This window comes from Aplysia californica, unplaced genomic scaffold, assembly GCF_000002075.1.
Source record: "Aplysia californica isolate F4 #8 unplaced genomic scaffold, AplCal3.0 scaffold00121, whole genome shotgun sequence".
Taxonomy (NCBI): Eukaryota; Metazoa; Mollusca; class Gastropoda; order Aplysiida; family Aplysiidae; genus Aplysia; species Aplysia californica.
The window spans coordinates 392,502-406,961 of record NW_004797391.1 but is presented as its reverse complement, the minus strand read 5'-3'; the positions used below and the strand labels follow the sequence as shown (position 1 = coordinate 406,961).

Below are 14,460 nucleotides of genomic sequence, written 5' to 3'. Positions count from 1 at the left end.
CTCTTATTTAATAGTAAAATAAGAGCTAACGCTGATCGTCTTTAGTTAAAAAATGCAGATGTGCACCTTTCTTCTATTATCTATTTGTGGTAGCCGAATTTAGCTATTCAAAAGGCCTTTTAATGGCTGCATCGATCGACATGCGGTTTTCGCAAAATGATTCTTTAAAATATTCTTCAGATCATGACGCCCTTCGTTTTTTCAGTTTTGAGACAGTTTTGCTGTAAAAAGCTAAATTTCTTTATTTCGTCAATCGCTTTTGTAGGCCGACGCTCTTGTCTCTGTAATTTTAGAAAATACTCCAAGTTTGTTTATTTTAAGTCGTACTTCCGTTCGATACTATCGCGATACTTTAAGTGTGCGGCCCGAATATATCTAGCCTCATGTTTTCTTTTTTTACTTAGTGCGCCTAAAATGTCTGAACCACCTACCACCTAACTTTCGAATTTGACAAAAAAATAACGGTGGTTCAGAATCATTTATAGGGTCCACAGTTATATGAACGAGTCTGAAGTCACTGTAGTTTAATTTTCAGTTTTTCAATAGTTTTGTTTAGATCTAATCTCGGGAAGTCCGCCTTCGAAGACGCCATTGTTTTTGTAAACAAGTGAGGGTTCTGTTCACAAGCAGTGCACATTGGTTCCAAAATGACTTGACGATCGATTCTCATGAGTCCGTTCATCGAACGGGGTACCCAGCTCGTCTCTTATAACTTGACTATTACTACTCGTGCAGACTTAAGACTTCTCATGGTAAAAGACGTGATATTCGTACCGTAGTCAGTTAAACACAGATTTTGGAAAGATCTGTCGTGCCTCTTTAAAATTAACAATCATTTATTCATAAGTTTGTAACTAAAATAGGAAAAATTGGGTACTGTACAAACACTTGTCTAGAACAAAAACTAAGGCACAGAAATTAACTATTCCAACTCAGAATAAATCTCAAGACATTGAGCTTTTAGTACATCTGCGAAGTGGTTTGCTGTGTGGGATGGGGAAGAAGTTATATAGTTTTAAACATAGTCAAAAATGCGAACTTCCTAACCGACACAGGCAAAGTCGCTTCAGGGCTTATTAACCCCAGTCGGGGAGCTCCAGCGGCCTGCTGAGTCACCCTGACTAAAGATAACGGAATCGGGCGAAAAGTGACGCCGTGCGCAATTGATGTTGCTTCTGTGAAGACTAGATCTACAGAAAGTTGAGAAAGTGTATACACACACATACACATATATATATTATATCACTGTCATTAATTGCACATTATATTTTTAAATATGGACCAACTAGGCCTACAGATTTCCAAGAATAAATTAACTAGGGAGTTAAATTATCCTGATCCATAAACAGAGGTTTGGCAGATCCATAAGTCTCTCCAGGAGAAATTGTACTCTTGTACACTGTCCTGTTGAAAAGCTACAAAAAAAAGTAAAATTTGTGACTATTATAGCAGGCCTCTGAGTGTAAAGGTTTATGTGTGTCATCATGGTAACATCAGGCACTTGTCAAATTAATGAAATCGAAGAAATTGATATTTTTCTGCCTGAAGGGTAATTTTGATCAAATTTTATTCTGGCTGAACACCTTTTTATGTTCATTCAAAAACATTCCAATTTCTGCAGGGATTTTACTGAGAAACTACGATTAAAGGCACAAAAACTGTAATTGCAGCTTTCAAGGTCAAGGACACTCAAGCCTTGGAATTCACCAAATTTTGGTAGGCATTTTCTCACTATTTCTATCTCTGACACCAGACGGTTCCCACCTCTATTGATCGCAAATATCTTGACTTTTATTCAAGACACATTAGAATTTTTTTCACCAAAAGAAAGGTAAATAAACAAATTTTAAGATGATGCACATAATATTTTTTTAAAAGACATGAAAGATTGGCCGAGTATGTCATGCTTTCACTAGCGCAGGGATTTTTAACCTTGAAGTAAAAATGTTGAAATTGAAGTCTAGGTTAAAATGTGCTCGCAATTTTTTTCATAAAAATATTGCTATTTGGCAATAAGTTTAATACAAATGCACGTAAGTTGGATCCACACAAGAACTCTGACTTAAATCAACTGAATTGCCCTAGACTCTTCAAGGCACTAAAATGTTACAAGCTGGTTGGCCTGAATGGGAGGGCTCCGTACAAATAACATTCAATTCATTATTAAGATGATCTGTCTGGATTCTGAACGTACTCGAGATGCACAAAGTGTATTTAATTTTTTAAACAACAGGTGTGCGTAACTTGGCTACTGGAAAAGTGAAGGAATACCAGTACGCATTCTTTCTTTCTTTTTTTTTTTTAAACGGCGAAACTTATCCTGAACGAATCAGAGTTTCACAGCATTGAGGGTTGCTTCCCTTGGCCCACAACCAACAATCCAGTATCCAACATTCCGTCCGACATTTTCCGGATAGTTGGAAGATCCTGAATTTGGCTAAAGGTAAGTGCAGCTCAGTGTTTTATGTAACCAAAAAATAATTAAAGTATATTTGTTTAAAATAATCTAGTGTATCCTGTTTCAAATGACTTATTTTGGCAGAACTGTGTGCAAAGATTGATCTGCTTTACGGTCACGCGCCTAAAAATAGAACAAGGTCCGACATCACCGTAAGTGTCTTCGATGACCGAATTACACCCTCAAAAAGTTGCCGAACTGGGAAGGGGATTCAACACAATCATAATAAATAAGTAAAAGTAACGAAGCAACAGAAAACTCACCCAAAACAATTCGAACCCACACATAACGTTGATGCATTAGGGACAATTCAATACCGTTCCCTTTATCTTCTCATCTTTTCACACGCCTTGCCTTAGTTAGAATTCTTGTGTCCAGCTGGATTTAGCTTATTAGAAGCTCTCTAGAATCTACTTGTTTTATTATAAATTTAATTGTTATTGTTTGTTATTGTAGGCCTAGAATATATCTATATTTTATAAATTAATATAAGTTTAATTAGATCTAGATCCAGTTACGCAATACCAGGCTCGGTATTTTTTTACTTTCCCTCCCGTCTCACACTCAGCTACCAGTTGTCTATTGTCTACTAGATCTAGATCTAGATCTAAATATTGATGCGCTGAACACGAATATCAACTTCATTTCCGTCGCAAATTAATAGTTTTTGAAATATTTGAATGTTTTTAACCGAGATAGACATGCTTTGGACCAATCGGGAGGTTCCAGGGGGGCCTGCTCCACTGGGGTAAAAGAAAATCTGGGGGGTTACAGGGGGGCATGCCCACCTATTTTTACCCATAATTTGATAATTTACAGTTAGATTTGAAATTGTCTTGAAAATAATTGATTTGCGACAGTTTTAGTGGCTTTATGTGTGATCTGCAGCAAACAGTACAGCAGTTTGACCCCTGAAACAGTGCATCTGTGTGCGGGAGTGAAAGTAAAAATTTACCCCAGGCTCTCTAAACTATACTTAGACTATTACTATACCATTTATAAGACGTTTTCAAAAATAAAAGTTTTTCATTTACTTTCCCTCCCGTCTCTCACTTAGCTACAGTTTTCCATTTTCTACTCTAGAATAGATCTAGATCTATATATATAGATCTATATATATCAGCGCTGAACACGAATATCAACTTCATTTCCGTCGCAAATTATATTATAATAGCTTTTGAAATATTTTATTGTTCTTAATAAAATCGAGCTATATTTATATCGCACATGCCTAACCGCGAAGTAATTTGCGCACTTTGGACCAATCGGGGGGTTGATGTCAGGGGGGGCCTACCCCCTGGGGTAAAAGAAAATCTGGGGTTACAGTTTTTATTCATAATTTGATAATTTACAGTTTCAAATTTTGATGAAAATAATTGATTTGCGACAGTTTTAGTGGCTTTATGATGTATGATCTGCAGCGAACAATTAATGCTGCAGTTTGACCCCCAAAGCAGTGCATCTGTGTGGAAGCAAAAGTAAAAATTTACCGAAAAAAGTGAAAATTTTAATATGAACACTGCTTCTTTTAATGATTGTTCTTTTCATTTCCTTCCCTATTTTGTCTCTGAAACTTTATCCGAACAAGTACTTGAAACTCAAAAGTAGAAGGCTACAGGCTCACTCACAACCATATTTTATATAAGTCTATTATATATGAATATATTAAGAAAAAGAAAATCACACAATTACTCCTTTCCTGAGCACCTCTATAGAAATCTACTTCTAGGCCTCTAGGTTTTAATTAAACCAATTCAAGGGTGAACATTTACTTTTTTTTCCGCATGCTCTGTAGGGCAACTAACACAAATTATAATACAATGGGTGTTGCATTCAACAAGGTCACATTCAACGAGAAGTCGGCTCCAACGAGGCAATGCTTTCCTTAATCCCCGATTTTTTCCTCTATATCTCTTTGTAAATGTACGTCAGCTCCAACGAGGTTGTAAACAGACCGAAGTTGAATGTGACCTTGTTGAATGCAACACCCACTGTATTACTATTATGTGGAGTTTTTGAATAAAAAAATAAAAAATTTAAATGTAAAGGTCACGGATCTGGATGAGAAAGTGAAGTACGATTTGAATAAAGGAAACACATTTTCTTACTGTTGCAGCAAACATGCCTGACATCGCACTGGGAGAGAAGTTCTCCTCTTTCGAGAGCTTAAAAGATGCCATAGATCGGTACCAGAGGGAGAACAGTGTGCAGCTAATTGTGAAAGACTCAAAGCTTTTGGGTCGCATAGCCAAGACGATGCCAAGACTGATGGATGTTGTGAATAAGGACATTATTTACTACCGCCTGTCATACGCTTGCGAGTACCATGGGGAGTACAAGGCGAGAGGAAAGGTCAAACCAAATCATGTGTAAGTTGTCAAAAACTTTTGAATTTACACATTAGGTTTGTTTTTAACCCTCACAGCACTTCCCTCTGGCCCAGGTAATACTGGGGTCCTTCACTCCCCAAGCCAAGCAGATACTGACTGCATATGTGCAATACAATATGTTTTTCTTGGCATTTCTACTTTTGGTCGACATAGAATATTTTTCAGAGGCAGTTGAGTAGACGATAAAATATATGCGACCCAGTTTGAGGAGGGTAGCAATTTCTGAGGGAAATGTGCGTGACTAGGCCTGAGGGAACAAGAACGAGAAAAATATACATGATTGGGGCTGTAAAGGTTAACACATGAAGAGGAGGGGTTCAAAGAAGCTAAATATGTTTTAATTTTGGAGAATGCAGTATCCCCATTGATACATTTTTAGCATGCACATTCACATAGCGAAATTGGTGTGATGCAGAAATCAAAGTTAGTGTTGGCGTGCCACTCGAACACGCTGAGGATTAGCAGCTATGAGATTTCACACACATACACAACCTGGACCATTTGCATCCCTCAGGGCCAATAACAGCTACCCCCAAACCGCACCCATTCCCCACCTTCCTCTTCTGGCTGCATGGCATAACATAAAGATTAGAGCCAGTGGAACAATGAGTTTTATTTTAATCTAGGGTTCAGTAGGCAAAGTATTTTCTGTCTTTGACAGGTCAAAACCTGCCGAAGGGAAGGAATTTCTTTTTTTCTGTTTGCGGGTTGAGCAGGTTCCGTATTAGATAGGGTGAATTCCCTCCTAGTATATTCCACCAAATTCATTTTTCTTTTCAAACACAGAACATATTGATATACTGGTATTCTTTTGCTGCCCACAAGTTGAGGAAAAATTACATTTCCAAGTTATGGTGGATAATTTGCATTACTGTAGGCTACCTGTCCTCTTGAAATAAAATTCATAATAGATTTCATTTTATAATAAAAAAGCTTCTGCATCCCTGCTTGAGAGTACTTCCAAAAGGCTTTTGTCATGCCTCACCAATTGCCCCCATCTATTTTGTTATCACGAGTCCAATGAAATAATTTATTATTGGGTATTTTGCCTTCTTACAGATCCAAGCGGCGTGGTTGCCCCATGCGCATCCTTCTAAGGCTGGCAGAGGACCTGCATCATTTGGTAGTTTATGAACTCTTTGAAAAACATAATCATCCCCTTGAGGCCAGGGATGAGACCAAAACACCGCGCCACCAAATGTTCCGGATGGCGAGGGTGAACACATCTCGATACATGCTAACCAAAATGGAGGAAGGCGAGAATGGCCAGATGGTTGATGTGGAGAGTAAGTTTATAAAGAGGAAGCAGATGACGAAGAACATGGACCTAGCCTTGACATTGACCCTTCACTGTGGCAGTCGCCACATGATTTTAAAGAGTGATGGTTATATAATAGGGTATTCTTAGACGGTTGGAAAATTACCTCTACACCGTAGGCCCAATATTATATTTTACTGTTAAATGCTTTCAGAATAAGTTTGCTCTCAGATTCAGTTCCCTTACTGATTCCAGTGCAGAGATACAGTTAGATCTAGAATAAAAAAATAAAAAGAAAGCATGGTTCAATCCCTCCTTGCTGTTTTCAATTACCTTCATCACATTTTAAAGGTCATACTTTAACTTTTGTACTCTATATTTTCTTTCTCACATTATTGATTGCATTTTTTGCGGATGCAAATTCTAAGGATTAATTATAGGTTTTAGTTTTTAATGATATTTTCTACAAGTAAGACTTTATCTCTTCATTTTGGTTGAAGAGAAGGCAAATACCAGGTAAATGTATGTTACTACTAGAATAGGAAGGGGTCCAAACTCGTATTCTGAGATAGCACACAAGATTTGATCAATTGTATTTAATTGATTATGGAATCAAATAACCATTCATCTTGTTGAAATTTAATGGGAATAATGAAAATAGCATGAGGATTAAGAATGACATTCTTTTTTGTTGAGGTGATCCTTCATGCAAACACAATATGTGAAGCGTGCCGACAAAATGTGAGTTACTTCTCGGTTTGGAGCCCTATGGAAATAGACACATCAGGCCGTTATAGTAGTTATAGGTGAACTTTTTATAATTTATAAGTATGAAATAACAAAGAGGATGTCATACTTAAAGAATATGGCATCAATAGAAAATCTACAAATTTGACCCCAATGTCGATATTTGGCCAATATCTCCATTTGTGGTATGTAACTCATTATGTCAACACGTCTCACACATGTTGTCATAAAAGTTGCTTTAAAACTTTTATTGCTTTAGTTCCATAATAACACAAAATTGTGCTTGTCAACAGTATGTACACTATAGTCTTAATAAAATTACAGCCAGCTGAGAATGTGTTAACCCTATCCGTACGCCCTGGGGTCATTTTGTACCCCAGGGTTGTAGGCCTATTCTTCACATTTTAGAATACTTCAAGTACGAAGATCTTCTTGAAACTATCAGTATATCTCAAAAAATCATTTTGACAGGCTGCTATGCAAAGCGTGCGGATCGGATTAACGAGTAAATTTCCTCTTTGGAAAGTGATGGCACAGAGTTACCCATGTCGTATGGATACCATAGTGAAACACGACATACGGATAGGGTTAAGATATTGTAATGAGAGCCTTTTCTATAAGTTATCAGAAGTGTCTCTTCCCATGTAAACAATGCACGGTTTTTCTGTTTCAACTACCAGTATACCATCTAAAACTAAGCTATGGCTATATTATAATTTTCTTTCTTTTTTTTCCATAGCGAGCATTGGCAGTCAAATATTTGACGATGACGAAGATGCACCAGATGGAGGAGGAGGAGGTATTGGCTCAGGATCTAATTCAAGCAAAGCAACAACTTCGGGCAACACACCAGTTGCTCGGCTAATTGGGAACGCAACGAAACGTGTCTTAACCGCAAGTGATCTTCGATCTGAAAACAGCTTGGAAAACTTGAAACGAAGGCGAATACTTCTCCAGAATCGGAAACTGGAGCTGGAGACAAGAAAACTGGAACTGGAGAATAAGAAATTGGAAATGGAGGTGAAAATGTTGGAGAAGAGACAGGAAGATGGTGACGGTGGGATAGGCGGTAACACCTATTACGTGTCTCATGTGATTGACGAATCCAAAGAGGGCGTGGCTGACGGGGCAACCTCATTTCCATCATCGGCAGCGGAAGTCATTAAGTCTCTAACAGGAAGGGGGCAACCAATACAGATCATCACGCAATGAGAATCTTCAACTCTGTCAACCTTCAAACTAACCCACTTTGTATTGAGCCTTAAAGTTAACCAGACTTTAATGCTTTCATCTGAAAAAGGAATACAATTTATCAGATCTTGTTCTTTGTTTTGTGGGAGAGACTCAAGAAGAAAACAAAGTGCTTGAAATACTTCCAGAAGCATCTGTCTGTGTGGACGAAGCAGAAGGTGCAGTGTGGGAAAAAAGCCTTTGTGACCTTTTCTTTTCATGCAAAATGATCTGGATATTTCACTGGAGAGGAAAGTGCACAGCCCTGAACTGAGCTCAATCACTATTTTTAGTGTTTAGTTCATGTCTATGAACCCTGTGAAACAAACTAATGCTTCTCTAAAGACTGACGGATACGCAGGGTTTGACAACCCAATCTTTTGGAGCGCTCCAGGAAGTAATGCCAAAGATTGAAGTCCCCTATCCCCACCCCCTGCTCTCAATGGAACAACGGATGAAAGAAGACTTTTGAAATGTATATATAAATAAATGTGTAGCACATGTTCAGCATCATTGTCATTGGGTGTCTTCATCAGGACCTTTTAACTTTGTACAAAGTGAGTCTACCTGATTTTTTGTGTATTTTAAAAATCAAAGCCTGTTCTTCGTAGCCTATGTGTTCAAGATGAAGGGTTAACAATTCAAGTGAAATGGCAAATTTATTTACAGAGCAATCATAACGGAAAGTGTTAAATGCAACAGAGCACCCCTGCTGGCTCAACAAGGGAAGCTGTTACTTACCTTTGGTTTGTCCTTCTTGTCTGTTTCCACAGCTTCCAGAGCATCAAGAGTTTTGAGACCTCCAACCACTCTATGGGGGGGGGTGAATAAGGTTCTTTAAGATGGTTTGAACAATTGTTTCATGTACCATACTATTTATACAGTAACTATAGGCTTACATCCATCCTTTTTAACCACCTAAAGTTACCCTAAAACTCCACTGATTTGTTTTTTTGGCACATCGCTTTTTACAATAACTGTGTGCTATGGTTTGAAGCACTGCACATGCTTTTCTATCCATAAATTTTGGACTGAGGGTCTTTGATAGTGTAATTTTCTTATGATAGAGAATGAAGAAAATTACACTATCAAAGACCCTCAGTCCAAATAGGCCTACATGTAGTCCAATTTATGTCATGACTGGGCTAGGTCTAGACAATGGGCGAAAACCTAGAGAACGCCTAAACTTAAGCGGCTGAAGATTGACGCGGACAGGCGCCAATAGGTGTTTGCTTGACTCCACATAGAGGCCGCCTAAGGCCAAGACCTAGATCTAGATATATAAGAAAAAAATTACACCACAACAAAGCTGGTACTTATGAAGCATTTATTTGGGGATAAAAAAACTAGAAATTCCTAAAATATTGCTTAAAATGTAATTCTGCTCTGGTGCCACCCTAATTTGACAACGCTGATTTAAAAAATGTAATTAGTTTTTGTCTATCGTAAAGCACCAGCTCTGAAATGGCCATTTAAAATTGTCCCCAGTCCTGTTGGGTGACGTCACGCAAACCGCTCAACCCGAGTTGGCGACAGCGAGACGGCATTGAGAGTTCGCGACCTCAGTCCTTTCTTGTCGCATCTTCATTTTTAATAACAGTTAAAGCAGTTCACAACAAAGAGTGAGCTTAAGAAGAAGTAACATTTTCACTGTTAAAAGATGGAGATAGGACAAGAAAGCACTGAGGTCGCGAGTTGACAGCGAGACGCCCCTTCCAGTTTTTCGACGTAATAAGAATGAAAGCCGACAACACCGATCCGAGCTTAAAGCCACCTGCAGTCTGCCAGCTCTAAGTGGGGCAAGTTGGAAATCATAAGGGAATTTTTATACCTATCGGCGCTTACTGAGTCAGTCTCTGAAATTGGCGTTCTCTATGTTTTCGCCCAATGAGTCCACCAACACTGAGGCATGAGACTGCTTTCCATGTTAACAAACTTAGATGAAAGTCAGTGCTGACAGTTGGAAAGCCGACCCCCTGGCAACGAAAGAGTTAACCATTAGGCTATGTCCCTATGGGTCACATTTGCAAAGGCAACTGCTTGTTATTCAGTTTTATTGTGATGAAATGACTCACTTTCCAAACACTGCATGCTTCCCATCCAAATGACGACATGACCTGAAAGTAATGAAACTGGGGAGGGAGGAAGGGATAAAAACAATTTTAATTAAGTATCTTAATTAAACTTAAATTGTAGAGAGCGAATCTGATTTCCAAAAACAGAATCAAACCACCACTGACCATCAATGATTTATTTATAGAGGCACCAGCCATCCATGTCCAGGTGCTGTTTTAGCCTACTACCACTGAATCAGAGGAAAAATGTACAGAGCAAAAGGATTGACAATAATGATTGGCTGTAAACTGTAATTTATAATTCATGTTTTAAGCCTCCACTGACACAGTTTAGACCAATCAAGAGGTAAGCTGCTGTAAGCCTCGATATCAGGATAAAGAGAGATACACAGTCACCACAGTATCCCAGATTTAAAACTGAAATACAGACTGCAGACTTCATATTGCGGAAAAGAATTGAACTCACATCATCTTTTTTTGCATGCAATTAATAGCACAAAGCCCAGTCGCTACACCAAAGACGCTTGTAAGAATTTTAATACAGTGGAGTCCACTTATAATGAGTCCTGAAACAACGAGAAGTCTGTTATAAAGACATCATTCTAAAACCCCGTTTTTTCCCTTCTTTATCTTTGTAAATAAAATACTGCTATTACGCAATCACATAAACATAAACGCGCGAGTCGGTTATAGCGGAATATAGCTGCTGCTGTGCACAGTGCATAGGCCATTTATTCAAGCAAAACCTCGCCAGTTGAGAAACTTGTTGGTTATCAAGCGAAACAAAGAAAGGGAGTGCCCATGTGTGCCAACGATGAAGGCCGGAGTGAATGAGTGGGGAGAGTGTGGCACGCGCAGACACACCGTTGTGAAGCAGAACGCACTGCCTGATAGTGATAGGCCAGCCTAGTCTAGATTATCTAGGCCTAGGTATTCTATCATGCCTCTCACTTCTCCGATGCGGGGATGGAGAGGTCACAGTGCTGTGATGGATCATGGAGCGAATGTGTGACGTGCGCAAGCAGACGCGGGAACGCACCACAGGGTGTGGTGGGGTGGGGGGAAAACACAGCGGACGAGTTACCCTAGAGAACTTTCGTTCTGATAGCCAACGCCGAGCTGTCAACATCGCTAACGCTAGAGTAAGAAACCTGATTCAATTTTTGATCAAGTTAGACCTAGAGTAGGTCATGTTGAACAAAGCCATCATTGGAGGAGATAACAAAAAGAAATAAACAGAACATCAAACTCATAGATTAGGCCTGCTTTATTATTTCCTTTGAATTTATTACTGGATCCCTTACAACGAGAATCCTGCTATAACGGACATTTCGTACCGGTCCCCTCCCTCTCGTTATAACAGGATTCCACTGTACAGCTATATGGTCGCTTTTAAGGACAAGCGGGCTAACCCACATTTTGGGGGTTTCCAGAAATCTTGACCTACACCAAAAGTGGGCATTACACTACCCATAGGAGAAGTTTGGTTCCATTGGTGTGTATATTTTGTCTGGTTCGAGAGAAAACTCTCCTTGTCTTTTTTAAGAAACTGAATAAGGATCCAAAAACTTTAATATCGATTTTCTCAAAACAGCCCCCCTTGTGCTTAGAAGCGACCATATATATAGAAAATGTTAGCAATGGATATTTTACAATAAGAGAATAGACATTTTGGGAATGTAGTAGGCCTGTGTAGAGTGCACACTTTAGATTGGAATAACAGTGAAGTCTGCTTAAACCAAACATGGTCAATTCGAAAACAGCAGTAAGGAAAATCACCATCTTTTTCTCTTCTATTTGATTTTGAGCAGCCTCTCTAAACCAAAATATCCAGCTAAAACAAAGAAGATCTGGTGATTTCGGCAAACTTTACGGAAATTTAATGTTCTCAAATTTTTTATATTTAGTGATTCAGATATCCCCCCCCCCCCCCCCCCCCCCCATAATCACCGAACACAAAATGTAGACTCAAACTCAAATTCACATGGTGTACCGTACTCTGCTTTGTTACGACTTCTTGCTTCTGCTGATGCTGCTGCTGCTACTACAGTCTGTGCCGGCTTTAAACACGCCGGCATAAAGCACGTTTCGGACTCGAGCAAGCTAAACGGCTCTTACTGAATTTTTGCTAAATTACACGCCTTTAAGCACGGTAACTTCGGCTTCAGGCGCGCTTCATTTACAAGACAGTCAATACAGTAGAACATGGCTATAGCGGGACATTTTGTTCCAGAAGAAAAATCACGCTGGGAAATTACCGAAAAACTTCTAAAAATCCACATGAATACCCACCTCCCTTCCATTTATCAATAAAATTTGCGCTTTTGATTAGTCTCCCTTTTCTGGTCAACTTTGTTGATTATCTCAGCTTTTAATTCCAGAGAGAATCATTTCCTTTTGTCATTGTTGGAAGCCATCTTTTCCTCGGTTTCGTTGCTTGTGCTGTCTATTCCCGGAAGAGCAACAGTAGAACAGGTGAAGTGGATGCGTGTGTATGCCTATGAGCATCAACGATTGCAATTCAATGAATCAGGAATCACACACAACACGCTCTCGTCTTCTTATACTTTTTGGCCTGGCCTAGGGCTATGGCCTATACCCTCTCATACTGACCGTTTTAGAGCAACGGCACGTCACTTTTGTAGTGACTCACGCAACATGTCTCTCCGCACCATCTCTCTCAGCCGCCTGCCCCACCTCACTCATCACTGAACTGGCCATTGACATTCACAACGCCGCACTGCTGACTGCCTGTTTGGAGCCAACCTACAGCCCCCCACCCCCCCAGCTGGAGCTCGCTCGATCTCTCCCGCTGTATCCGAGTTCAAGCCTTTCTTTGCCCCGCTAAACCCGAGCACAGGTAATTGAGTTAACATAGAGAAAAAAAAAGGGGATTCCAGTAAGGTCCCTATAGCGGGTGCCGTTGGAGTTGTTTTCTACTGTACTTTCGTGATGACCCATCGAAGTTCAAACATAATCTACACCGTAGTAGTGAGCGTGTTAAAAGAAACACAAAGAACGCAAGTGATGGAGGCACACACGCGCGCACGGAGAAGAAGGCAGGGAGATGCACACAGCCGCACGCATGGACATAGGATCTAGCCTACGGGCAAAGCTACACACAGGCGAAAAAAATACAGTCGGAGAGACCAGAAAGGGAGGCTAGCTGCGAATTCACCTTTGCCCTTCGCTATCCGCTAATCCTGATAATGTTTCATGCGCGAAGTGGGATGAAGGCAGTGCTATGAATGTGGCACAGTGGGCAGTGGTATGCACAGGCACTGAGTAGGCCTTGTGGGCTGTATCGTGACTGGCCGTCTAAATTAAGTTTTCCTTTCCCATTTGACCACAAAATGAAAGAAACAAACAAAAACTACAATGGCGGGTAAAAATGACAGGCACACCTTTGTGTGACCACTACTTACAAACAAAGGGTAATACCTCAGGAAATTTTCAACATAAAAATCTCCAGATTATGACAATGTCTACTTTGCACTCAAGCATGCTTCGGTACAGTGAAATCCACTTATTACGAGTCCTGAATTAACGAGAAGTCTGCTATTAGGACACTTTTCTAAAACCCCGTTTTTTTCCCTTCTTTATCTTTGCAAATAAAATACTGCTATAGCACAATCAGACAAACACACGAGTCGGTTATAGCGGAATATTGCTGCTGCTGTGCACAGCGCATAGGACATTTATTCATGTAAAACCTCGCCAGTTGAGAAACTTGTTGGTGATCTTGCAAAACAAAGAATGGGAGAGTCCACGTGTGCCAATAATGAAGGCCAGAGCGAATGAGTGGGGAGAATGTGGCATGCACAGACAAGCAGAACGCATTGCGTGATAGGCCTGCCTACTCTAGATTATCTTGGCCTACCATGTCTTTCACTTCTCCGATGCGGGGATGGAGAGGTCATAGCGTTGTACAGTGATGGACAGAGCGAATGTGTGACATGGGCTGGGTGTGGTATGTTCCCATTGTGTGCAAGCAAACGGAACGCACCACAGGGTGTGGTGGGGTGGGGGACAACACAGCGGGCGAGTTAGCCTTGAGAACTTTCTTTCTGATCGCCAACGTCGAGCTGTCAATATCACTAGCATTTGAGAAAGAAACCCGATTCGACTTTTGATCAAGTAAGACTTAAACTTAAAGTTAAAGGTCATGTTGAACCAAATCATCATTAGGGGAGATTGCTAAAAGAAATAAACCGAAAACCAGACTCATAGACTAGGCCTACTTTACTATTTCCCTTGAATTTATTACTGGATCCCTTATAACGAGAACCTTGATATAACGGA

At 39.9% G+C, this 14,460-nt stretch overlaps 2 protein-coding genes across 2 annotated transcripts in view; one reads left to right on the top strand and one right to left on the bottom strand.

The window, feature by feature from the left end:
• Nucleotides 1–14,460, bottom strand: part of LOC101851943 (RING-type E3 ubiquitin-protein ligase PPIL2) — a 64,401-nt gene that overhangs the window by 24,913 nt on the left and 25,028 nt on the right. The window contains exons 15-16 of the mRNA XM_005096090.3: nucleotides 10,159–10,215; nucleotides 8,825–8,894 (exon numbers count right to left, since the gene is read on the bottom strand). Of these exons, the coding sequence (XP_005096147.2) occupies nucleotides 8,825–8,894; nucleotides 10,159–10,215 (127 nt within the window). The remainder of the gene's footprint in view (nucleotides 1–8,824; nucleotides 8,895–10,158; nucleotides 10,216–14,460) is intronic.
• Nucleotides 2,101–8,590, top strand: LOC101851726. The gene is made up of 4 exons (XM_005096089.3): nucleotides 2,101–2,443; nucleotides 4,575–4,827; nucleotides 5,908–6,134; nucleotides 7,593–8,590. Exons 2-4 carry the CDS (start codon nucleotides 4,580–4,582, stop codon nucleotides 8,063–8,065), a joined length of 948 nt encoding a protein of 315 aa, XP_005096146.1. The 5' UTR covers nucleotides 2,101–2,443; nucleotides 4,575–4,579; the 3' UTR covers nucleotides 8,066–8,590.